Genomic DNA, 25,405 nt, shown 5'->3' on the forward strand with positions numbered 1-25,405 from the left:
TTTGAGGCGCCCGGAGGCCCAAGAAAGCGAGAGGGCGGGGAGACTAGAGCCTGGACCAGGGCTGCGATCCCTCACACCTGTATTGTTGCAAAACAAAACGAAACGCAAAGGCACATTCTAATCCCTAAGTGCGAGACTTTGCAACAACGCGTGCGCCTCGATCCAGGGATACCCGGAGAGCACGGGGCCGCTGGGTTCACGCCAGCGATCCGAGTCGGGGGAGGGCGGGCGTTAGGTTCCTGCAGATGAGTTAACCTCATTTCCATACGGAAGGGAATAGAGGCCGGGCGCGGTGACTCACGCCTGTAATCCCAACACTTTGGGAGGCCCAGGCGGGCGGATCACCTGAGGTCAGGAGTTCGAGACCAGCCTGGCAAACATGGCGAAACCCCGTCTCTACTAAAAATACAAATTAGTCGGGCGTGGTGGCGCGCGCCTGCAGTCCCAGCTAGGAGGCTGAGGCAGGAGAATCGCTTGAACCCGGGAGGCAGAGGTTGCAGACAGCCGAGATAGCGCCACTGCACTCTGGCCTGGGCGACAGAGCGAGACTCCGTCTCAAAAGAAAAGAAAAGGAACACAACACAGAATCAAACGCATGATGAGCTTTGTTTTGTGAGTAAAACATAATACGCAAAGGAAGTATGCTTGTAGGGGGGTCTTGGGTCGTCATTTCTTTTCTGTTTCTGGTTTGTTTTTGGAGAGAGTCTGGCTTTGTCGCCCAGGCTGGAGTGCAGTGGCGCGATCACGGATGGCTGCAGCTCCTGGGGCTTCGCTTCCTGATTCGGTTGTCCTATTTCAGTTCACTCCTCAGGCGCGGAGGAAATGGTGGAAGGCCCAGCTCTGGATGATCCTGGGCGCTGCCCCGGTTACCCGTTACCAGGAAGAAGGTGAGCCTGGCAGGTCACAGCACGAGCGTGCACAGGCCCAGCAGGGCCATCAGCAGCAGCGGGAGCTGGGGCACCGGCGTGGTGCCAGAGGCATACAGACAGGTGGTGTAAGCGTCAATGTCCACCTGGCGCATGGCACACACGTGCTGCATGCTGCAGGCCTCGTCGCAGACCCCAGCAGAGTAGCTGACTGAGTTATAGACGTAGTAGCGCTGCAGTGTGCTCTGGTCGCCAGCGATGCGGTCCAGCACTGTGTGCATGGAGTGGGCGCTGGCGTCCGGCACCCCATAGGCCTCGGTCAGCTGGTACTCGAGCTCCCAGCACGGCATCCCCTGAGCATTCGCCTGGCTCAGGTTCATGAAGTAGGTCACCATGTCCTGGAAAAAGGGTTTGGGGTAGACCGGCTGTGAGCAGTTGTCTGCTTCCATCCCCATCCTGCACCTTGCATTTGCCCCCAAGTTCTTTAGAGCAGTGACCATGACCACTAGTAGTTATTGAGCACTTAGCTGTGCACCCATTGTGCTTGGCAGACATCCTCTGAATCGAATGAGGTAACTGCGCTTATTACCTAGTTTTCACAAATGAGGAAACTGAGGCCTAAAGAGGTTAATTCACTTGGCCTAAAGAGGTATTCATACAGGTATTCAGTGGTAGCAGGATTGGACCCCAGGTTTACCCCAGGTCCCACCATGCTAGGGTACACATAGAAGACGCTCAGTAAATATTTACATAATGAATAGATAAAAGCAACATAAAAAGAGCAACACTAAGCATGAGAGAGATTATGAACTGTAGACTCCTAGGACCCAGGTGCATGTTCACGGCTAGACTCTGCAGGGTTCATCAGTCCAGCGGGTTCCAGGTACATTTATGAACCTGCTTCAGGCCACTGCAGACGGGGTAAGAGGAGCTGCCTGTATGCATGGCCACTCTGTGCCAGGAACATTCCATTATTTCATGTAGTCCTCCTCAAACCCTGCGAGGTTCTGTTACTCCCATTTTACAGATGAAGCAAGTGAGGCACAGAGGTCAAAAGATCAAAAAGCTTATGAGTGGTGGAGCCAGGATTCAAGCTCAGGGCTGACTCCCTCCCTGAGGAGAATGGAGGGCCTGTTAGGGGGTGATGGTGCAGCCTGCCATTCCCCTTGCTCAGACCCTTGGAGTGCCCATGTGGACAACAGGCCACTCTTTAAAACCCTCAGACCTCTTCTTAATCTACCTTTACTAGAATCAAGGACCTGGGTTAGCTCATGCAGTCGTTGGCTTTAAATGTCCTCTCTCCACTCCCAGATCACATCTCTATCCTCACCTCTTCAAGCTCCAACTTGCCCCTTCCCTGTCCACTTTCACTTGATGCCATTTAGCCCTCCCAAAGGGAACAGGTCCAAAACCAGACCTCTGACTGACCCTCTGAAGCCTGATCACCCTGCCACTTATCTCAGTAATCGGCAGCCACAGCCTACCGTTGCACAGGCCAAGAGCCTTGGAAGCCTCCTGGATTCGTCCCTTTTTCTCACAGCTCATATCCACTCTAGCAAATCCTGCATCCAGAATTCATCCGGGACCTGGCACTTTTCACCATCTCACTGCCTCCAACCTGGGCAAGCTACTATCCTGTCATCTGGGATTTGTCCTTCCCTCCAAACGGCCTCACTGCTCCCCCACCTGCCCCTACAGCCTGTTCCCTGCACAGCAGACATGATGATTCCATAAAATTATAAGTCACAGGATTTCATTCTTCTGCGCAAAACCCTCCAAATCCAGAGTCCTCATGGAGGCCTGCAAGATCGGACTTCCCCTCCCACTCTCCCCTTATGCCTCTTACTGTGGCCACATGGCCTCCGTGCTCTTCCCCTAACCTACCACGCACATTCCCACCCCGGGGCCTTTGACTTGCTGTTCCCTCCACCTCCCCGAGATACCCACTGGGCTCCCTCCCTCAATACACTCAGAACTCAAATGGCACCTTATGTGGACACTTCCCCTTCCCACCTGTCTAACACAGTACACACCTCCCATAGCTGTCACCCTGTCGCCTCACTGTTGTGATTTTCTCCTTAGCCCTTCTCTCAGTACTATAATTAATTCTACATATTTATTGTCCCTCTCCTGTAAGATGTCAGGTCCAGGAGAGAGGTGACTTTGTTTTTAAATTTACATATCTTCCGAGATTAGAACAGGGCCTGGCCAATGGCACAGACTTAATGCATTTTGTTGGATAAATAAAGGAATAATATTTTTCATCTCAACAACCACAAGCTCATCCTACGAGGTGAGGGACTGCCCAAAGAATTAGGGGCTGGAGCCTCGTCTGTATATGGAAAATGTGGACAATGGGCTTGAAGTCAGACTGTGGGAAGCCTTGAGTACTAGGTCAAGGAGACACAACTTTATCTTGAAGGCACTGGGGAGCCACTGAAGGTTTTTGAGCAGGACGGAGACAAGATGAAAGTGGTGCTATAGGAGATTAGTTTCTTCTCTCTTGTGTAGCGGATGGGCCATAGCAGGGCAGGGCCAGAGGCAGGGAGACCAGGTATGAGGCTGTGACAGTCATCCAGGGGAAAAGGTGACTTGGTGAGGCACTGCCCTGACTCGGTGGCAGGTGCCTCCAGGGTTCTGATCCTGAGCTGGAGAAGGGTGGAAGGAGCTCAACCTTCCTGAGGCTCAGTGGTCAGGGGAAGGTGGATAAGCTGAGAGTGAGGGAAGGTGGTGATGCATTTAAGCCCCTCCCACCCTCCTCCTCTGGCCTCCGCAGGACTCCTGACCTTCAGGCTCAGTGTGGCTCGGTCATATTCGAACACCCGGATGGCTGGATTGTTGGCCCCATTGACCACTCCAGGTAATGTGGTTTTCCATGGGGTGACTCCAGGTGTGATGAACATGGCGCTTATGGGGACACCTGTCAGGAGAGAGACAGCAGGACTGAGAGGGTCTGGGGAGAGAAGGAGGGAGGGAGCTGGCAGTTGCCCTCCAGGTTGAATACCTGCATCATCATAGAGCATCCGAAAGCTGTCGGTGTGGTGGTGCCCGAAGAACTGCCCTGCTATGACGCGATGATGCTTCCGGACCACCTTCAGGTATTTTTCATTGAAGCCCTCCCGGAACCATGCCTTGTTTTGCGTCTTCTCAAAGAACCCTGGGGGCACGTGGCCGACAATGTACACCTACAAGGGAGGGGTTCCCAGAAGAGGCTCACAGATGCCCTCTCCAGACCCTCATTTCTACTTCTCAAAACCTGCAAATTGCCCCAAAGACAGGTAGCCAGGCCCAAATGTATCTCCTCCCTGAAGGCCTCCCGGATTCCATGTCCCAGGCAGATTCAGGCTTTCTCCCTGTGCCCTGCAATGAATCTACCACATACCTTCCCACCTCTGTGCCTGCCACCTGGAGTACCCTTCTCCTTTTCACTTCTGTAAATCCTCCCCACACTTCAAAGAGCGCCTCCTCCATGAAGCTTTCCTAATCCTTCAAAGACTACTCTTCTCTTGGAGAGCTTGAACACTGCAACGAAACCATTCTTGCATGGTTGTGTGATATGCTACACGGTAATGTGCATTCGTTTCTTACATTCCTTGAGTCACTCAGCTGACAGCACCTGGGCACTTGGCCACCATGGCAGGAGTTAGAACAGGGGACAGAGTTAAATGTATGAGTTTTGGAGTCAGACTGCAGCTTAGACACCAGCTGTGTATCACCTCTCTGAGCTGCTGTTTTCTCATCTGGAATAGCACATAGCTGGTGGGGTTTTGAGAATGATGGACTCGCTACTGAGCCGGGGTTTCCATAGTTCTGCTACCTGAGATCATCTGCATAATGTCCTAAACAACGTGCCCAATGTTGGCATGGTGCGTGCTCATGGGCACCAGCTGTGAGATCCTCTTGGGATGGGCTGGTCAGTGCAAGGACTTGGGCAAATGAGACACTGAGCCAGTCCTTGAGGAGCTGTCAGGCCAGCAGACTAGCTGGACACACTCAAGGGCAGGGCATCCCCTGGAGATCTGGCACACAGTACTGGCTGCAGCTGCGCATGTGGTGGGAGTGGAAAGAGCACTGGACTTGGAGTCTGGTCTTCTAGTCTGGGCTTCGTCACTTATTATGTGACTTGGGACCGTCACCACTCTTTATGAGCCTCAGGGTCCTCATCTGCAGTGGGCTCCGGATCCCAGCACACAGGGCTGTGGTGAGGATGGAGGAAGCCCTCTGCTGGTGCCGGGCTGATGAAGGACCCTCTGGGATATGGGCATCTTTGGGTGGGTGGGTGAGTTTGTGCCAAGCGGGAGACTTGTGCAGGAAATAACCCCAGATGAGAAAAGAAAGAAGCAGGGCCTCTTACCATGTCCCCAGCTTTGGATGCATTGGTCAGCACATCTTCCAGCCACTGGAACTGCTGGCCAGGGTCCGCCATGTCTGCTGTCAGCGCATTGCTGGTATAGTACAGATTGGTGTTGAGGACCACAATTCGCCCAGCCCCGCTGGGACCAGGCAGCTTCTCACAGTAGAAGGCACCTGTCACAGCCAGGGACAATATGAAGGAGGCCCCCACCTCTGGCCAGACAGGCTTCCACCCCTTCCACCTCACTGTCCCACTTTCTTTTTCCGTTGCATCTTCCCCTCCCATCTTTCCCATGGGTGGGACATCAATCTGGAAGATCAGAGGCTCTGGAGCCAGGCGGCCTGGATTCAATTCCTGGCTCTGGAACTCATTCGCTGTGCAACTTGGGAAAGTAACTTCACCTCTCTATACCTCGGTTTCCTTATCTGCATAGTGAGACTAACAGTGATGTGTGTTTGCCCATCCAGATCCACTGTCGACCCTTCACTGCTCAGCTGTCTTTTCCAAGAGCTGATCTATGTGGACTAAATCAACAGGCTTCTGTGCCACAGGCTTCTGGTCGGCTTTAACCACTGGGGAGTCCCAACAGCAGGAGACCGAGGAAAGGGAAGAGTAGGGTCAAAGTCACCTTGGGCTGGCTGTGTTTCTGAACCAGTCATTCTCAACCAGGTGCTTCTGGCCCAAGAGAACACTGGGCAATGTCTGAGACATTTTTGGTTGTCACAACTGGGGGTGTTCCTGAGGGTATCACTCTAGTGAGTGTTTGCAACATTCTGCAACACACGTGGCAGTTGTCTGCGACAGAGTTATCCAGCCCATGGTGTCAGTGGTGGCAAGGTTCAAACCTGCTGGAAATGAAACCACTCCTTCCAAGGGTTGTTGTGAAGTGTCTAGGACTAGGCTGAGGGCAGTGCCTCGCACACAGTAAAGGCTCAATAAATATGAACTTAGGAGCATCATCAGTGTCATGGGGTTTAGAGGAAGGGCTTTGGAGTTAATTCTGGAGTCTGCTCCCAAGACTGCCTTTTCTAAGCTGTATGACCCTGGCTTCCTTATCTGTAAATTGGGGATAAAATCAGTACTTATTCCAAGAGGTTGTTGTGAAGACGAAGATCAGACCCTGGCATACAGTAAGTGCTCTTGATAGGAGCAGGTGGTGTTGGTACCTTTTTTGAAGAGAGTGATGGACTCATTACTAAGCCAGGGTTTCCATAGTTCTGCTATCTGATTGTAGATGTTATTACTTCCAGCTGGGAACTGGTTTTTGGGGTGAAAATCATGATTTCCCAAAGCAGCATAGACTTTAGTATCTAGGAAGAAAAGGTGAAATATCAAAATATATATGCAAAAGCACTCGGGGGAGTTAATCATTTTCTGTTGGCCACTGGCCATCAGAGCTCAAGGGGAAGAGCGATAGCACAGATGAGGAAAAGACACAGATAGGAAACCCACATTTGATAGAATCTGACTGAACTTTGCTTAGACTTTGGAGGGAAGAGCAGTGGGTTCTTTCATCACAGTCCCTAAACCCATTCCCAGCAGAAAGTTTCCTAGTTAGAAGGAAAGCAGCAGATGATGAGAAGGGGAAAACTAGGTCTAAATGAGTCCGATCGTCATCAGCCACTTGGTAATTTAGTGTTCCCAATTCCTGTTGATTCCAGATCATCTTACTGTTAGGGAAAGGGTCTGCGTCACTCTGGGAGGCCTTAGGAGTTTCACTTATCCATGCACTCAGCAAGTATCTTATTGAGCACCAACTATGAGCCAATGCATAGAACTGGAAACCAGGCTTCCAGCCCCTGAGGTCCTGCAGTTCAATAGGGTTGACAGGTATTGAGTAGAGGTGTAAGGGATGTCACAGAAAGGGAATGGCCACGTGCTATGGGAGTAATAACAGAGGGTAGGAGTGGGTTTGGGGAGGCCTCCCTGAGGAAGGGGCCTGTGAATGAGGCCTGGAGGTGTAGGGGAACCCATTAGACTCATTTCCTCCACATGAACAGCCTCATTTCTGTTTTTATTTTATGCTCAGTGTCTGGCACCTAATCGGTGCTCAATAAATATTTGACAATCAACAAAAATAACTCTTGGACTCAGAACAGGGCTGTGCCCTTATATGAGCTTAGTCTGTCACAGGGAGTGACCTGGAACAAATGAGGGAGGCTGGAGCCTCCCATTCCAGTTGGGAAATATCTCTAACACACCCTTTGCCCTGTACAGCCGACAAGACCTGGAAATGCTGAGAACTCTGCCAAAGTAGGAGGTTGTCAAAACGCATCACTGTAACTGCCTAGAAAAACCTCACCTCTCTAAAGTAAATGCCAGCAGCCATTAAGAATCCATTTAAGAAAAAAAAAAAAAAAATCCCTATGAGAAGGGAGGGACTCACTCCTGTGTTTTCACTGCTTCTGTGTGCCCAGCTCCTTGCAAACATAAGCTCCATGAGGGTGCGACCTGGTGTCTTGTTCATTGCCATGTCTTCTACTCCTGGAATGCTGTCTCACCCATAGTGGATGCTCAATAACTATTTGTTGATTGACTAAATGAGTGAATGAATTACCTTATTTAATCCTCATAACAATCCTGTGGACAGGTACCATTATTTTCCTTTTTCACAGGGAGCAGACTGAGTCTTTATGAGATTACCCAGCTAAACCATACCAGAGCTAGAATTGGGCCCTGCATGACAGGGTCTTCCTTTGCCTCCCAGGCTGCAGTGCAGTGGCACGATCATAGCTCATTGTAACCTCAAATTCCTGGGCTCAAGTGATCCTCCTGTCTCAGCCTCCCAAGTAGCTAAGAGTATAGATACACAGCACCACACACAGCTAATTTTTTTTTTTATTTTTTGTAGAAGCAGGGTCTTGCTATGTTGCCCAGGCCAGTCTCAAACTCCTGACCTCAAGCGATCCTCCAGCCTTAGCTTCTCGAAGTGCTGGGTTTACAGGCATATGATCACTGCACCTGGCCCAGGGCCCTGGATTTGTTTGCCTTGCGTGCCTGTGTTGTCAACCACTTGGCTGTGCTGATGAGGTGAGGACCAGTGTTCACAGCTGACTCTGGTGGGTAAAGTTGAACACAGCAGGAAGAACACATGATGTGGAACCCTGAATCTCGAGTTTCAGTCCCTTCCTCTTCTTAGGCCACTTACTCGACTTCTCTGTACTTCAGTTTAGTTATCTATAAGATGGGAGTGTTCTGCTTGACTTTTGTTTTTAGAATTCTCAGCTAGATAATACCTTCATTTCATCTCTTCCAATTTGTTCTCATAGTACCATCTCTAAAAGTGAGGTGTGGCCATGGGAAAGCGCTGTGTCAGATTATAATTGGTAGCTGTTTTTTCTTAGTTATACATAATGATGCATCTTTCAGTCAATGGCATCTTGGATATTAGGAAATTCAATAAACATGCAAGTGTAGTAGAAACTACAAAATCTTATAATTTACATTTGTGTGTTAAATCATAGTCAATAGGCCAGGCATGGTGGCTCATGCCTGTAATCCCTACACTTTGGGAGGCTAAGAGAGAGAATTACTTGAGCCCAGGAGTTCAAGACCAGCCTAGGCAACACAGCAAGAACCCCATCTCTACAAAAATTGAAAACAGGCCAGGCGCAGTGGCTCACGCCTGTAATCCCAGCACTTTGGGAGGCCAAGGCGTGCGGATCACTTGAGGTCAGGACTTTGAGACCAGCCTGGCCAACATAGTGAAATGCCATCTCTACCAAAAATACTAAAATTAGCTGGCTATGGTGGTGGATGCCTAGAGTCCAGCTACTCAGGAGGCTGAGGCAAGAGAATCACTTGAACCCATGGGGGTGGAGGTTGCAGTGAGCCAAGATCGCACCACTGCACTTTAGCTTGGGCGACGGAGCAAGACTCAGCCTTAAAAAAATAAAAATAAATAAAAATAATTAGTAGGGCGTGGTGGCATGTGCCTGTAATCCCAACTACTTAGGAGAGTGAGATGGAAGGATTGCTTGAGCCTGGGAGATGAAGGCAGCAGCGACCCTTGATCGTGCCACTGTACTCCAGCCTGGGTGACAGCAAGACCTTCTCTCAAAAAACAAAACAGTCAGTGAAGCATTTTCTTACTCATTATTTGACTTGTGTTCCAGAAGCCCCATGTGAAGCAAAGGAGAGATACTCCCAGTTGGATCTGAGTTTGAGTCCCTCCCTCGGAACCGACTAGCTCGGAGCCACAGGTTCCTTTTCTATACATTGGGAATAATGGTGCCTGCTGTTGGGGTCAGGGGAATGTCCTGGTTTGACCCCTGCTGGAAGACAAAGGAAACCAAGCAGCCTGACTTGGGTTGGCTGGGTTAGATAAGCTGGAAGCATCCAGGCATCTCTTTGCCTAGATTGACTTTGTTGAGGAAAGGAAGCAGCGGGAACAGACAGTAAGGGCAGTGCTCACACCAGGATTTGGGCCTCTTAAGTAAATGTGACCTTCACTAGTTTATTTAACCCTAAGGCTCACCTCCCTCATCAGTAAAATTGAGGTCACAGCACCTCCCCCAAGGCTTATGGTGACAGTGAAGGAGCTAAGGCTTGAAAATTCTTAGAGCCAGCCTGACCCTCTACACTTGATCTAGAGTGACTGCTGCTAGTGCCATTATTTATTTTTATTATTACTCCGTATCTGTGTCCTGGGACCCATGACGAAGATCTTTAGAGGGGGCAGAGGTACTGGAACCCAAAAAAGGTGGGGGTGGGGGCTATGGGCTGCTTTCTCAGGCGCCCAGTTGGCAGCCTGGCAGCCAGATTTAGCCTCCAGGATGTTGTTTTTGGTGCAGACTGCTTTAAAACATTTGCAAGGGCCATCAGATGGGGCACGCAGACCCTATTCACCCTATAGTGTCCCGTAGGGCTGCTGCCTCACTCACCCCCAGTCCCTGCCTGCTCTGCCAGACTCTGAAGTCCTTGGAAGCAACAAGAAACAGCACCTTGGCTGGAAATTAGCATTTCCCAGAGGCCCTGGCAGCCAGGACAGTTTGAGGGTGATGGATGCCAACTCCAGAGCAGGACACAAGGGCTGTGTGTGAGACTCACCCAGGGACGACACCTGTGTGCAACTCTAGACACCTGGAGAAGGGCTCATGAGTCTGGAGATAGGCAGGAGCAGAAGGCAGTGAAAGGCTGGGCATTTCCTTTGATAGGATTCTGTGTGTATCCACCTGCCCATGGGCTTGCATGTTGCCTTCGGGCTTGTTAGGAAGGTGAGAAATGGTCACCATGAAGACCTGGCCAACAGCCATTGCTGTCCATGGATGAAGGTCAGCCAGGGCACTCGCTGCTGCTGTTGTCCCACTGTGCCAGGCAGTGCCTAGAGTTCCGAGAACACTGTGGAGGGACCGATGGCACAGTCTTACCTGGAAAGACCTCTCTGATGAGCTTGGTCAGGCGTTCCACGATTTCCAGTACAGCTGCCTCTCCCAGTTTCTCATCGGGCACATGAGGCGTGTCATCACTACAAAACACCACCAAGCCAATTTGGGGCAGGCAACTCAGGAAGCGGCAGAAGAAAAGGAAGGGACAGCTCTGCAGTGAGAGGAAAACCTATGGACCTGGGCCTCAGATGTCCCCTTGAGGGGGAATGGCCAGGCTAGAGTGGAGTCAGATGGGACAGAGCTGAGAACTAGGCTTTGCCATTTTCCTGCTGTGGGTCCCTTGATTGGCTGTTTAACCTCTCTGAGCCTCTATTAACTCATCTGTAATGTTGGGATAATACAGTTCTTACTCACAGAGTGTTTGTTAGGTATCCATCAAGGAGGAAAATTATATACATAATATAGTACAGTAAGAGTAGCTGCTAGGTTGTAATGAATATTATTATTTAGAGAGGAAAGCTCTGGAGTTCCAGTCCCATCTGCAAACCCCGAGGGAGCTCAGGGTTGAGAAGCCATCTCTGAATTCTGTTCCTTTCCAGAAGAGTTCAAAGGAGTTTGAAGCTGGCTTCAAGTGTAGGGTTCAGATCTTTTCCAGGGCAGATACTGATTCTGCCCTGGGACCATTGTGCCCTTCATGCCATGAATCAAAATTCTTGGGTCCACCTTAGAAATGCTTGGCAAGGGGAGGAGAATGGTGGCAGGTGGAGTGTAGGGATGGGGAGACGTCCGGACAGTCAAAATCCTGGGGCCTCTGCTGCCCAGGTATTCCCCCAGGGAAACTAATTAGCATAATAGTATTAATACTTTTGCTAGAAGCTCACACCGGCTGACTTTCTGCCAGGCACTTTCTGTGTGTTGTTGCCACAGCCACTAATTTTTTCCCCATTATAACACTGCAATGTAAATTCTATTATTAGTTTAGGCCCGTTTGACAGATAAAGAAACCAAGACACAGAAAAGTTAAGAATTTTGCCTATCCTAAATCAAGCACCAGAGACACGGGGGAAAAAATTGTGCCTAAGTGTACACCACTAGAAAGTGGTGGGGCCAAGATTTGAGCCCAGTCAGCCTGGCCCCAGAGTCTGTGCTCACAGCCACTGCATCCTATAGTGTCTCTGATACCCACATTAGGGCAGCAAGAGGGGCTGTTTTGCCCTGAAAACTCCCTGGGGACAGGCCGGAAACCCAAAGACACACGGACAAAATTTCATATTTTTAATTTCTAGGTTAGAGAATCTAATTCTGTCTGATAAAAAACACACCTAGGCTGGGGGCGGTGACTCACGCCTGTAATCCCAGCACTTGGGGAGGCCGAGGCAGGCGGATCATAAGGTCAGGAGTTCGAGACCGGCCAGGCCAATATGGTGAAACCCTGTCTCTACTAAAAATACAAAAATTAGCCAGGCGTGGTAGGGGGCACCAGTGAGCCAAGATCGCACCACTGCACTCCAGCCTGGGCGACAGAGCAAGACTCCATCTTAAAAAAAAAAAAAAAAAACACCTAATTTCTTTCTTTTTTTTTTTTTTTTTGAGATAGAGTCTCGCTCTGTCACCCAGGCTGGAGTGCAGTGGCGCAATTTCGGCTCACTGCAACCTCCGTCTCCCAGGTTCAAGCAATTCCCCTGCCTCAGCCTCCTGAGTAGTAAAACATACCTAATTTCTAATGGCCATCCTCAAAGGGACTGCAGCTCTCTTAGAAGTCAAATTTCATTATAATTGAAGAATTGTAAAGGGTCCTAGAGATCTTCTCATCTGATGCTGTGTACCTCTTCAAGGTCTCAGAGATTTCCCAGTAAAAAAAGGTGCAACTGTGGCCGGGCGCGGTGGCTCACGCCTGCAATCCCAGCACTTTGGGAGGCTGAGGCGGGCAGATCACCTGAGGTCGGGAGTTTGAGACCACTCTCACCAACATGGAGAAACCCTGTCTCTAATAAAAATACAAAATTAGCCGGGCGTGGTAGCACATGCCTGTAATCCCAGCTACTCGGGAGGCTGAGGCAGGAGAATCGCTTGAACCCAGGAGGCGGAGATTGTGGTGAGCCAAGATCACGCCATTGCACTCCAGCCTGGGCAAAAAGAGTGAAACTCCATCTCAAAAAAAAAAAAAAAAAAATGTGCATCTGTTAAAGGATCATGAATTTCCCGAGGGATCCCATCTGTCAGAATGCTACACATGCTCGTCCTTCTCGGAGAAATCAGAAGCTCCCCCAGCGAGGCCCGTCGAGGGAGCAGGCCCAAGGTCATGGACCAAAGCTCACTCTCTTCTTAGATTGATTCCTGAGCCCAAGGAAGCCAGAGCTGTCCAGGCCCCTCCTGAGACAATGTCACATGTCTTCTTATGTGTCCAGCCTGGCAGGTTCATCTGAGGGTCCTTCTTGGTCACACCCACAAACCACATCACAGCTAGGGGCATCATGGGTTTCACCCTGCCTTATAGAAGTGTCCACTGAGGCTGGTAGAGGGAGCGCAAAGTCAGAATTCCTTCCAGCCTTCCTCGAGAGCTCCCCTGCTCCACCACCTCCTGCAGGATGTCCTTCCCCTAATCCTGCCAGATGGGATCATGTGCCCTGTGAAGTTTCCACATCCCCCCAGGTGACTCTCTCTCCTTGCTTGGATGTAAGGGTAGGGTCAATGGGTTTGTCTGCATTGCCCACAAGACCGTGAGCTCCTTGGAGCCAAGTGTGGGTGTCCATCATCTCAGATCCCTAGCATCTACCCCATAACTGAGCACGACTTGTTGCCCTGCCAAGTCAGGGAGCAAGCGAGGAGATGGGGGTATCTTTTTTTCTTTTTCTTTCTTTTTTTTTTTTGAGACAGAGTCTTGCTGTGTCACTCAGGCTGGGAGTGTAGTGGTGTGATCTTGGCTCACTGCAACCTCTACCTCCCAAATGCAAGCGATTCTCCTGCCTCAGCCTCCCGAGTAGCTGGAACCACAGGCGTGCACTACCACGCCAGGCTAATTTTTGTATTTTTAGTAGAGACGGGGTTTCACCATGTTGGCCAGGATGGTCTCAAACTCCTGACCTCAGGTGATCCACTGCCTCGGCCTCCCAAAGTGCTGGAATTACAAGCATGAGCCACCATACCCAGCCGGAATGGGGGAATCTTGAATGATAAGGAGGCAAGTTCCCAGGAAAGTTGAAGGAATTAGAGCAGCAACATTGGACAGGAAGCAGAAACTGGGTCTCTGCGGCTGAGTGGGATCGGCCCTCAAGCTGTCACTCTGTAGAGCAGAGCTCTGACTGGTGAGAAAATCCAGGACCACTGGGCAGCCCAGGGGTGGCCAGCAGCCAGCCAGGACACTAGGACCCCAGGCTGGGCCACCTTCAGCCCTCATAACTTCTTCCCTCCCTGCACTTGGACCTCTCAGGCTTAGAGTCCCTAAGCCCCAGGGGAAATGACTCCAGTGTCCACCCATAGCTTAAAACCTGGACACTCTCCAGGTGCCCAGGCATGCCAGGACCAGGTCCAAAGCCTGATTGAGAGCTGCGTTCTGCCACAGCCAGGAGACATGGAGGTCGAGGACACAGACTGTGGAATCAGTTGGACTCAGGAATCCCCAGGCAAGTTACAAAACTCCTTTGAGCTTTAGGTTCCTCAGCCTCACGTGAGACTGATGTGAGGATTAAGGGAGATAATGTGGGCAAAGGGCCAGACTGGTATGTAGCACATAGCAGATGCCTGGCAAAGGGTAGCTGCCACCTCGACTGTACTCACCCAGTCCAGAGAATAAAGTCTGGCTCTGGCTCAATCTCCTTCATGGCATAGATGGAGGAGTTGATGAGGGCCCAGGGAGAATCACAGAGGTAGTCACCCCAGGGGCCTGCGTCGGGCACTGGCTGGGATCCAGCTGATGGGCACACCTGGAAGGGGTCTTTGGATACCTTGTAGTCAGGGTCAAGGTGCAGGTCAGCGATGTGCCAGAACTTCCCTGCAGGGGAAAAAACATCCTCCTTCAAAGCTGGTCTCTCTCTCAGCCTGGAAGCAAGGAAGTCCAGGGGAGCCCTGGGCTGGGGCAGGGGCGTTATACAGGCAAATGGAAGTCTTCTCTGAGCACCCCGGGTTCAGAGAAAAGGCCCACAGGCCTGGCTCTGCCCAGGGACACATTGAGCAGAGCACAGAACAGGCTCAGGTCCATCCCTGAGCGCTGACCTTTGGCAAGGCCCCGTCCTCCTCCCCACATTGGATGGGCAGCCACAACATTAGAGCTCAGGCATTCTAATGAGGGGGCTTGTTTTAAAGCAAAGGCGGGAGAGGGTATGGGTTAAGTGCTCAGGCTCTGAGCCACTTAGGAGCTGTGTGACCTGGGCTATGTCACTTTTCTAAGCCCATTAACTAGAGCCAGATCCTCTCATGCTGCAGGGAAATATAACTACATATGAAAATCTGACCTGTCCTGGAATTTCTTAGAAAATTAAAAAAAAAAAAAAAAGAAAAAAGTCTGACCTGGATGGAAAAGGCTTACACACCAAATGAGCTGGAAAACCTTGCTAAGCAATACCAGCAAAGCCCGGGTGCAGTGGTTCATGCCTGTAATCCCAGTACTTTGGGAGGCCAAGGTAAGAGGATTCTTTGAGGCCAGGAGTTCAAGACCAGCCTGGGCTACATAAGGGGACCTCATCTCTACACAAAATTTAGAAAATTCGTCAGGTGTGGGGTCATGTACCTGTGGTCCCAGCTACTCAGGAGGCTAAGGTGAGAGGATCGCCTGAGCCCAGGAGGTGGAGGCTGCAGTGAGCCGTGATCATGCCACTGCACTGCAGCCTGGGTGACAGAGCAAGACTCTGTCTCCAAAACAAAACAAAACAAAAACAGCAAAAACCTGGGGACTACATGTGGAAGTGAGAATAAGAGTACTAGACCAGGGAAAAAGGAACGCCACTTCAGATCGGGCTGACCTCCTCTGGTAGGTATATTTGCTGGTGATTCTGGATCCAGGGTGTGGCTCAAGCAGCTGGGAGTGGTCCTGCTTGCTGAGGTGATTGACCGAAACCTAGACTCGGTTTCCGACCAAAGGAGGCTGAAGTGGCAAAAAAACTTCACAGTGTAATAAAGAGAAAGGAATCCAAAGAAACAGGTGAGATGGAGTAGACTTCTCATGCGAACCCAACACAGGGCCTGGCATAGTAGTTTCTTTTTTTTTTTTTTTTTTTTTTTTGAGACAGAGTTTCGCTCTGTTGCCCAAGCTGGAGTGCAATGGTGCAATCTCGGCTCACTGCAACCTCTGCCTCCTGGGTTCAAGTGATTCTCTGGCCTCAGCCTCCCAAGCAGCTGGGATTACAGTCATGCGCCACCACACCCAGCTAATTTTTTTTTTTTTTTTTGTATTTGTATTTTTAGTAGAAATGGGGTTTCGCCATGTTAGCCAGGCTGGTCTCAAACTCCTTGACCTCAGGTGATCCGCCCGCCTCAGCTTCCCAAAGTGCTGGCATTACAGGCGTGAGCCACCGCACCTGGCCAGCACAAGTTGTTTCAATGACTGCTTACTGAAGGAGGGTTGAGCAGATCTGGCCTCTGTTCATCCTGTTTCTCGATAAAACAAGAATGACGCCCAGGATTTCCTCACCCTCTGCTATTGCAATCACTTCCTCCCCCATTTCTTGTGTCACCTAGAGCCACAAGTCAACATCACTGGCCCCAGGAAGCTGTGTCTGGGCCTGGGAGACTGGACTTCTTTTGATCTCAGGGTTGGATAGCCAGGGCCCCACCCAGGCCACAGGACATTCAGTGGACAGCCTGCAGATAAAGGCTGGCCCCTGACCCTCACTCCTTGACTTTCCCTCCCAGATGCTCTTGAGCTTTTCCCCACCTCTCCTGATCTAAACCGAGTCTCAGGAAAGGATGTGAAACACGTTCATACCAAAGTGTAAATGACTGATTAAGCAAATCATTATCCCTCCCACATGCATTGTTACAGTGTTCTCCGCAGAGCCCTGGGAACATTATCCCTACTTTACAGATAAGGAAACTAAGGTCTGGAGGTCAACATGCCTAAGATCACATGGTAAATGATGGGGATCTCTGGGCTCCAATCCCTCCCAGGAAGATGTGATTGTGAAAGGGGTTAAAAGCCAGTGCCTTTCTATTTTAGATGGGTCTTTTTGTTGACAGCATATTCCCACATTTTTATTTTTTATCCAAACTGAGCCTTTGTTTATAATGGGGAAAATTTAACCTTTCCACACATATTGTGATCACTAATATATTCCTGCCAGGCATGGTGGCACAGTGGCTCACACCTGTAATCTCAGCACTTTGGGAGGTTAAGGCAGGAAGATTGCTTGAGGCCAGGAGTTCAAGACTAGCAGGGGCAACAAAGCAAGACTTCGTCTCTACAGAAAATAAAATTCAGCCAGGCACAGTGGCTCACGCCTGTAATCCCAACAATTTGGGAGGCCAAGGTGGGCAGATCACTTGAGGTCAGGAGTTCGAGACCAGCCTGGCCAATATGGTGAAACCCCATCTCTACTAAAAATACAAAAAGTAAGGCCAGGCACGGTGGCTCATGCCTGTAATCCCAGCACTTTGGGAGGCCGAGGCAGGTGGATCACGAGGTCAAGAAATCAAGACCATCCTGGCCAACATGGTGAAATCCCGTCTCTACTAAAAACACAAAAATTAGCTGGGCGTGGTGGCACGTGCCTGTAGTCCCAGCTACTCAGGAGGCTGAGGCAGAAGAACTGCTTGAACCCAGGAGGCGGAGGTTGCAGTGAGCCGAGATTGTGCCACTGCACTCCAGCCTGGCGACAGTGCGAGACTCCATCTCAAAAAAAAAAAAAAAAAACCACAACAACAAAAAACAAAAAATAGCCAGGCATGGTGGTACACTCTTTTAATCCCAGCTACAGCTACTTGGGAAGCTGAGGCAGGAGAATCACTTGAACCCAGGAGGCGGAGGTTGCAGTGAGCCGAGATTGCACCACTGCACTCCTGCCTGTGCGACACAGCAAGACTCTGTCTCAAAAAAATTAAAAAGAATACAGTGACAAAACCCCAAGCCAGAGTAAAGGAATGAACTGCCTCATACCAGTTAGTTGGTGGGCAGAGTTGCTGGGCATCCCAAGTCCCTAAGCTGAGACCGTGAGTGGCTCTCACCTGCTTCCAAGCCCAGAGCCAGGCTGGCCAGGATGGATGTCGGGGGAGGCCCTTTGCCTTTCTCTTGGGCACAAGGTCCTTGCGCTTCCTCTGCAGACAGAGAAAGAGGCTATTCCCCTGCCTCAAGCTGGCTCTTTCTCAGTTAACTACAAACACTGAGCAGTTTGGCCCCTTTGACGTCAGCCCTCAAAGTATTCAGGAACATTTCTCTACTCCAGAAACTCCTCATCTCACGTGTCAGTTGTCGTTTTCCAGCCAGTGTGTAGAACTGAAACCACTTTCCAGCCTCTCTGGCACATACTACTGAAGGGTGTGTGTACATGCATGTGTGTTTATGTGTGTGTGTGTGTGTGTCTGTGTGTGTGCATGTGTGTGTGCTGACTCCAGGAGAGGCCAGGCTAGTGGACAGAATGGTGGAGAGAGCCAGAGGTCCAGGCGGGCAGCTCCACCTCCTTGGGGTCCAGGTGGGCAGCTCCAACTCCTTGGGGTCCAGCCTCCTCATTGTGGGGGTGCAGATCCCAGCGACCTTGTCAGCTCAGCCCAACCCACCACCCTCAGCCAAGCTGCTTCTCCTCACAGGGCCTCTTCCCTGACTATGCCATGGCCTCGCCCAATCTTCCCACATCATCATGCGGCTGCCTCCTCCTCATTCAGGCCTCTGCCCCAAGGTCACCTCCTCAGAAGACTCCCCTGACCACCTCATCTCAAGTGCCACCTCTCCTGCCTGTCTGGTCACTATTTCTTCCCCAGCTTCCTTTTTCTCAGAGCACTATCACATGTGAACTTACCTTGTTGGCTTGCTTATTGTCCCTCTTCCCTGTTTACAATGTCAGTTCCATGAGAGCACCAAGCCCGTCTCGTTTACCTCTATGTCCTCAGTGCCTATAAGGGTGCCTGGGACGTGGAAGACGTGCAAATGCACATTCGATGAATGAACAAGGCTGTGGGGAGGCCAGTTAGAATTGTAGGCACTCAGACAGTGTTGTCTAGGTGCCCGGGCTTTCATACACTGGTCTTATTTCATCCTGGCAGCCAGTCTGTGAGGTAGGGATTCTTATGCCCACTGCATAGATAAGCAAACTAAGGCTCAAACCCAGACCTCTCTGACCCCAAATCTGAGACACAATGTTGTCATGCCTGTTGACTTGGAACCCCCCGCCGCCCAGAAGGTGGCTGTAATAATAAATACATGTTTTCCATAAGAATATGGGATCCGTCAGCTTCCAGGCCCTACATCAAAATAATTAAGCTCTAATTAGCATGTCAGGACTATGGATGGGGAGGTGGGAGATCTGGTTTCTAATCCAGGCTCTTCCATGTGTTTGCCTAGGGGCTTTGGGCAAGCCGCCAGGCCTCACTGAGCTAGAGGATGTTGACATCTGGCCTGCCTCTCAGTGAGCATCAAATAAGATAGTGAAGGAGAAAGGGCTCATAGAGGACAATCCCAACGCACCATACCGTTACCTGCAATTACCCCTTGGGCCAGGAGTGAGACTGGGGAGGTGTGGGGGCCTGGGTACTTTAATGCTTTACCCTTTAGACCAGAACTTCTCAAATGTTACTGTTCAGGTGCTTCACTGGGGATCCTGTTAAAGTTAAGAGGCTTTCTACATTCGCACTGCTTGGACCTTTTACAGTAAGACAGTATTCATCTATAACTTTGAGTTTTATAGAAAGGTACACCAATCTCAGCTATCATTATTATTCATTTATTACTGAGAAGATAAGTAAATTTGGTATTGAGTACAGTGAGTAGCTGAGGCCACAGACCTGGGAGGGAGTCCTGCTGCACCACCCCATAGCTGTGTGAACAGCGGAACCTTCCCCTGGGCCCGTTTCCTCCTCTGTAAAATCAAGATAACAGCGCCCCCTACCCCTTGGGGCCCTCGTGAGAATTAAAATGAGAAATGTGAGATGATGAACAGAACATCATAAATGGGAAGCAGTGGTTACTCCACATTTGGTTCCTGGGGGGTTCTACAAGGCCCCCTCTCACCATGAGAGACAGGACAAGGTGGGGAGTGGCCACATTCTACCCAGCCAGCCCCAGCGTGTCCTTGGCTACTGTCCACAGGTAAAGTGCAGGGATAGGGCAGGCAGGACATCTGAAGGGAAACAAGATGAAGATAGAGCCTGTCTGCCCCAGATGACCATCTCTAAGAGGAGGACTGGTGGGCACAGCGCGTCCCTGGGCAGGTAAAAAGTGTCCTGGCCCGCCTCCTCCTTCACCAAAGGGGATCACCAGGCCTTTATGCTCACTAGGGACAACAGACATAGGGCCCAAGGCCTCATAGCTCTGCAAGGCCCACAGAAATATCTGAGACTTGGAAAAAAATGCATTGACTCTAAAAGTGCAGGAAAGACAAAAATTACAAATATCAAGTAAGTCATCAAAATCAACAATTCATTTCAAAAGCAATATTAAAAATTTCATGGGCCACATGCATTGGCTCACACCGGTAATCCCAGTGCTTTGGGAGGCCAAAGTGGGAGGATCACTTGAGGCCAGGAGTTCAAAACCGTGCCTCTACAAAAACAAACAAACAGACAAACAAACAAAAACAAACAAACAAACAAAAAACCCAGGCTGGAGTGCAGCATCGTGATCCTGGCTCACTGCAGCCTCAACCTCCTGGGCTCAACTGATTTTCCCACCTTAGTCCCCCAAGCAGCTGGGACTACAGGCATGTGCCACCAGGCCTGGCAAATTTTCTTGTATTTTTTTGTAGAGATGGGGTTTGCCATGTTGCCCAGGCTGGTCTCAAACTCCTGAGCTCAAGTGATCTGCCTGCCTCAGCCTCCCAAAGTGCTAGGATTACAGGTATGAGCCGCCACACTAGGAATGCAGGTATATGCCACCACACCCAGCTACTTTTTAAAAAGAAATTTAATTTCTCCGTACTCGGGAGGCTGAGGCAGGAGGATCCCTTAAGTCCAGGAGTTTGAGGTTACCTTGAGCTATGATTGCAGCACTGCACTCCAGCCTGAGCAACAGATAGAGACCCTGTCTCCAAAAAAGAAAAATAAGATAAAAAAATTAAAATCATACATGATATGGGATCTTTTTAGTATGATTTGTGATAGGGGTGGGGAGAACTCCCATAGTCATAGTCATTTATAAAACCTAAGTTCTTAAAATGGCTAGAAGGTGAGTTCCCTTATGGTTGGAGACAGGGGGGCAGGAAGGCATCTGCCATACATTTAGCACCTACTGAATGCCAGACACTGTGCCACACACTCTATCCATGCAGCCTCACGACAACATTATGAAATGCACCCTAAGATGTACTCATTTTACAGATGAGGAAACTGAGCGAGTGAGCGGCAGACCGGGGATGCCGAGCACGTCAGAATGGAAATGATCACAGTGCACTATATTCTGCCACCACCTACCAGCATGGCCTTGGAGATATATACAGGTTTTCCGTGACTTACAATGGGGCTACGTCCCCCAAAATTGAAAATATCATAAGTCAAAAATGCATTCAACACACCCAACCTACCAAAGGGCATCGTAGCTTAGCCCAGTCTACCTTAAAGGAGCTCAGAACACTTACATTAGCCTACAGTTGGGCAAAATCATCTGATGCAGACCTATTTTATAATTAAGTGTTGAATGTCTCTTGCAATGTATGAAATACTGAATTGAAAGTGAAACACAGAATGGTTATATGGCTCCTCAAAGTGTGGTTTCTAATGAATGCCTAAGGCTTTCACCCCATCATACAGCTTAGTGGAATCTTCGTAAGTCAGGGACCATCTGTGTGTATGCCTCCTTAAACTTTTACAACATTTTACAATGTACCTGGCATGATCTCACTTAAGGCCATCACATTTAATCTCTCCTCTGCTAACATCCCTATTTTATAAACAGTAAAATAAAGGTTGCAGGTCACACAGGTATTCAAAGGCAGGACCACAGGTAGGACCTAAGTTTTCTGGCTTCAGGCAGTAAGTTATTTCTGCAAGGACATGCATGAAACCTGCAATCAGGGACATCTTATTTTGAATCCTGGCTCTTCCATACAGGCAGTGGCAACTTAAGCAAGGGATTTTCAGAGCTGAGCCTTAGTTTCCTCATCTATAAAATGAGGATTAGAATGCACCCAGCAGAGGGATGCTTGTGATGCAGAGCAGGTGAGCCCCAAAGTGGAGCTTAGTCCATGAGGGTTCTTGGCTTTGCCCAGGAAAAAATTCAAGGGCAAGCTTGAGGTTGAAGCAAACAGCTTTGTTGAACAGGTGATGTACAGCTCCATGACTGCTCCTGCAGAGCAGGGCTACCCCATAGGCAGAGAGTAGCAGCTCAGGGCAGTTTTGCAGTCACATTTATACCCACTTTTAATTGCCTGGAGATTAAGGGGCATTTATGCAGAAATTTCTAGGGAAGGGGTAGTAACTTTTAAATCATTGCGTTACTGCCATAGAAGGGGCAGTAACTCCTGGGTGTTGCCATTGCAAAGGTAAATTGACATGCCACACTGCTGGGTGTGTTTGAAAACTGCTTTTGCCCAGGCCGTATTTTAGCTAGTCCTCAATCTGGTCTGGTGTCAAAGCCCTGCCTCTGGAGTCCAGTCCCACCTCCTGCCTCAGTTGTGCAGGTGAAAGAGTTCTCTTATACAGAGCACCTGGCTGTGGGGTGAGCAAGGCAGCCTTAGGACTCATTCCCTGGGCCACACTGCCCCTCAGCCTCCGTTTCCTCAAGTATAAGATGAAAGTACTGAACAGAGATTCCCTGAAGGCCCTCCCAGTCTGACTCCTGTGATTCAGTGGCTTTTGTCTGTTATTGCCTATAACCCACACCACACAATGATCTCAGTCTCTATTTCAGTCCTTTGCTATTAAGGCTAGCATTAGCCCCAAAACACAATTGTAATTCATCCTGTGTAAACGGAGGCCCTCCAAAACCCATGGAGTTCATTTGTTAAAACCTACATTTACGGACCACCTACAGTGAATACCCTCTGCTCACAATAGCTCCAGAGGTAGGTGTTACCATTCCTGCCCTGGTCCTGCTCCCTCAGCCCTGGGCTGGCCTTCCAGGGAGTGTTTTCCTACCAAGCTAACCCACAGGGGAAGAACCTGTCTGCTTCTCTGCAGTTAGAAGCTGAGGAAGGAGTGAAATGTTACACAGGACATGTGTGGGAGGAGAAGGAGCCAGCAAGTTGGCATCCACCCAAGCTCCTGGCTAAGGAAAGTGGAGGCAGAAATCCCACAGTTTAATGCAAAGCAGGGATGATGCTGTCTGATCCCCTGTCTCAGAATCCACCTGTGCTTCAGGAAGACACCTGGAGTTGGAAAAACCTTACAGGTGCTGCGGAATTCCTTTTTGTTGTTGTTTGTTTGTTTGTTTGTTTGTTTTTTGAGACGGAGCCTCGCTCTGTCGCCCAGGCTGGAGTGCAGTGGTGCGATCTCGGCTCACTGCAAGCTCCATCTCCCAGGTTTACCCCATTCTCCTGCTTCAGCCTCCCAAGTAGCTGGGACGACAGGTGCTCACCACCACGCCTGGCTAATTTTTTGTATTTTTAGTAGAGTATTTTTAGTTTCACCGTATTAGCCAGGATGGTCTCAATCTCCTGACCTCGTGATCCGCCCGCCTCGGCCTCCCAAAGTGCTGGGATTACAGGCGTGAGCCATCGCATCCGGCCCGGAATTCCTTTTAAATTTACTTTAAAAGGAATACATTCCAGCAAGTTTGGAGAAAAGAGAAAAAAATAGTACCTCTAAACCCCACCATCCCAAGAGGACATGAAGCATAGTACAGCCAGGCACAGGCTTTGTCCTGCCATTTCCCAGCTGGGAGATCTTCAGCAAATGCAATGTCCCCTCTGAGACTCATTTGCCTCATCTGCAAAATGGGTATAATGATATTAGCACCTACTTCAGAGGGGCTATAAAGAGAATTTTTTTCTTTCATTTTCTTTTTTTTTTTTGAGATGGTCTCATTCCCATCACCCAGGCTGGGGTGCAGTGGCACAATCACAGCTCACTGCAGCCTCAACCTCCCAGGCTCAGGTAATTCTCCCAGCTGAGTCTCCCAAGTAGCTGGCACTACAGGCACCCACTACCACACCCAGCTAATTTTTGGTATTTTTAGTAGAGTCAGGGTTTTGCTATGTTGCCCAGGCTGGTCTCAAACTCCTGGACTCAAGCAATCCACCCTCCTCAGCCTCCCAAAGTGCTGGGATTACAGATGTGAGCCACTGCGTCTGGCCTCAAGAGTCCTTTTAAACATACAGAAGTCAGAATAGATTACACCTGTGCCTAGACCCCTCCAATGACATCCCATTTCACCCTGAGCAAAAGCCTGCGTCCTTCCTATCTACAGGCACGTGGAAAGAAAAATGTCTGAGTCCTCAAGAGAGTCTTCGAGGCTATCCATGATTTGGCACCTGCCCCACCCCACCATCTGCCAACCTCACCCCCACTTGTCCTGCCCACCCTGCTTCAGCCACGCGGGCTTCCTTGCTGTTCCTCATGCACATCACCTGTGTGTCCACCTCAGACCCCGTGCACTGTCCTCTCTTCCTGTAATGTTCTGGACACCCATGTGGCTCCCCCACTCACTGCCTCAAGGCTCCACTTGAGTGTCACCTGATTTGACAGCTCTTCTCTGGCCATCTTATAAGTACCCCCTCCCCACACCCCGCCTTCCCTGTTCTACTTTATTTTCCCCATAACACTTATCATCTCCTCCAATGCTGCGTACTTTACTTGTTCGTGTGGTTTGTTTTTTTCTCCCCAGATGAAGGAATTCTTCATTGAGACGGGGACTTTCTTTTCTTCTCTGATATATCCCTGGCTCCTAGAATAACGTATGGTACAGGAAAGGACCTCATTTGTTGAATGAGTCCACAAATCTTTCCTGCCACTTCCTACCTCTACTAATTAGCTAGCTCTCACGTACCCAGACCTCTTCGCGATGTCGGTGTCCCTCCCTGGCCAGCTGGCGCCTCCACTTAAAATCTTCAGCCTCAAACAGCACTCGCTAAGGCCCACTAGCTCTCCCCACCTGCCTCCCTGCCTAGCTCCTGCCTTGCTATCTTTAGAAGCACCTTCAAGCTGGCTGCGATCAGCTTCCCGCAGCCCCAGAGTTCACAGTACAAAACAAAGGCATAGCAGACATTCCCAGTGCTGTACCTGGTTCAGCCCTGGCACCTCCCCAGTTAGCCAGGAAAATCAGCCAGGCGAGCAGCCTCATCCTCGGGGCTCACTTCCCCAGAGCCGTGGGATTCTCCAGGCGCTGTTGTTGTTCTCACCACAGGCTTCCTAAGTAGTTTTCTGTGGCCACGTGCCTGAGCAGAACTCCCTGTCCTGTTACAGGTGTTCCAAGTCCTCCAAGGCGTCTGGATCCTCTGGCTCTTCCTCCTTTGCCCAGCAGGGTGTGATCTGGGCTGGCCCGAGGAGGCAGGCATACCGGACCCTTAAGTGGAAGCCACACCTCTCCTGCCAGTGCAGCCCCTGCCCCCGAGAGGGAGGGGCAAACCACAGAATTGCCGGTCAGCACATCAGGTGTATTGGCAAGCCCCGTAAAGGGGGATCTAATTCAGACTGAGGAATGTGAGAGGGCTTCTAGGAGGGGGTGACACGTTTAATCCTTTCTTAACATTGTATTATGGAAACAGTCAAACAGAAACAGGAGAGAGAATGGTGTAATGAACCCTCAAGTACCTTCCTCCAGCTTCAGCAATTATGAACTTATGGCC

At 50.0% G+C, this 25,405-nt stretch overlaps 1 protein-coding gene across 1 annotated transcript; it reads right to left on the reverse strand.

Annotated features, from left to right (window-relative positions):
- Positions 1-587: 587 nt before the first annotated feature.
- Positions 588-25,129, reverse strand: SMPDL3B (sphingomyelin phosphodiesterase acid like 3B). Its single transcript, XM_001151336.7, has 8 exons — positions 24,840-25,129; positions 14,325-14,538; positions 10,590-10,687; positions 6,387-6,530; positions 5,221-5,393; positions 3,871-4,051; positions 3,653-3,786; positions 588-1,264 (listed from the first exon to the last, which is right to left on the reverse strand). Exons 1-8 carry the CDS (start codon positions 24,898-24,900, stop codon positions 902-904), a joined length of 1,368 nt encoding a protein of 455 aa, XP_001151336.2. The 5' UTR covers positions 24,901-25,129; the 3' UTR covers positions 588-901.
- Positions 25,130-25,405: the final 276 nt, after the last annotated feature.

This window comes from Pan troglodytes, chromosome 1 (genome assembly GCF_028858775.2).
Source record: "Pan troglodytes isolate AG18354 chromosome 1, NHGRI_mPanTro3-v2.0_pri, whole genome shotgun sequence".
NCBI lineage: Eukaryota > Metazoa > Chordata > Mammalia > Primates > Hominidae > Pan > Pan troglodytes.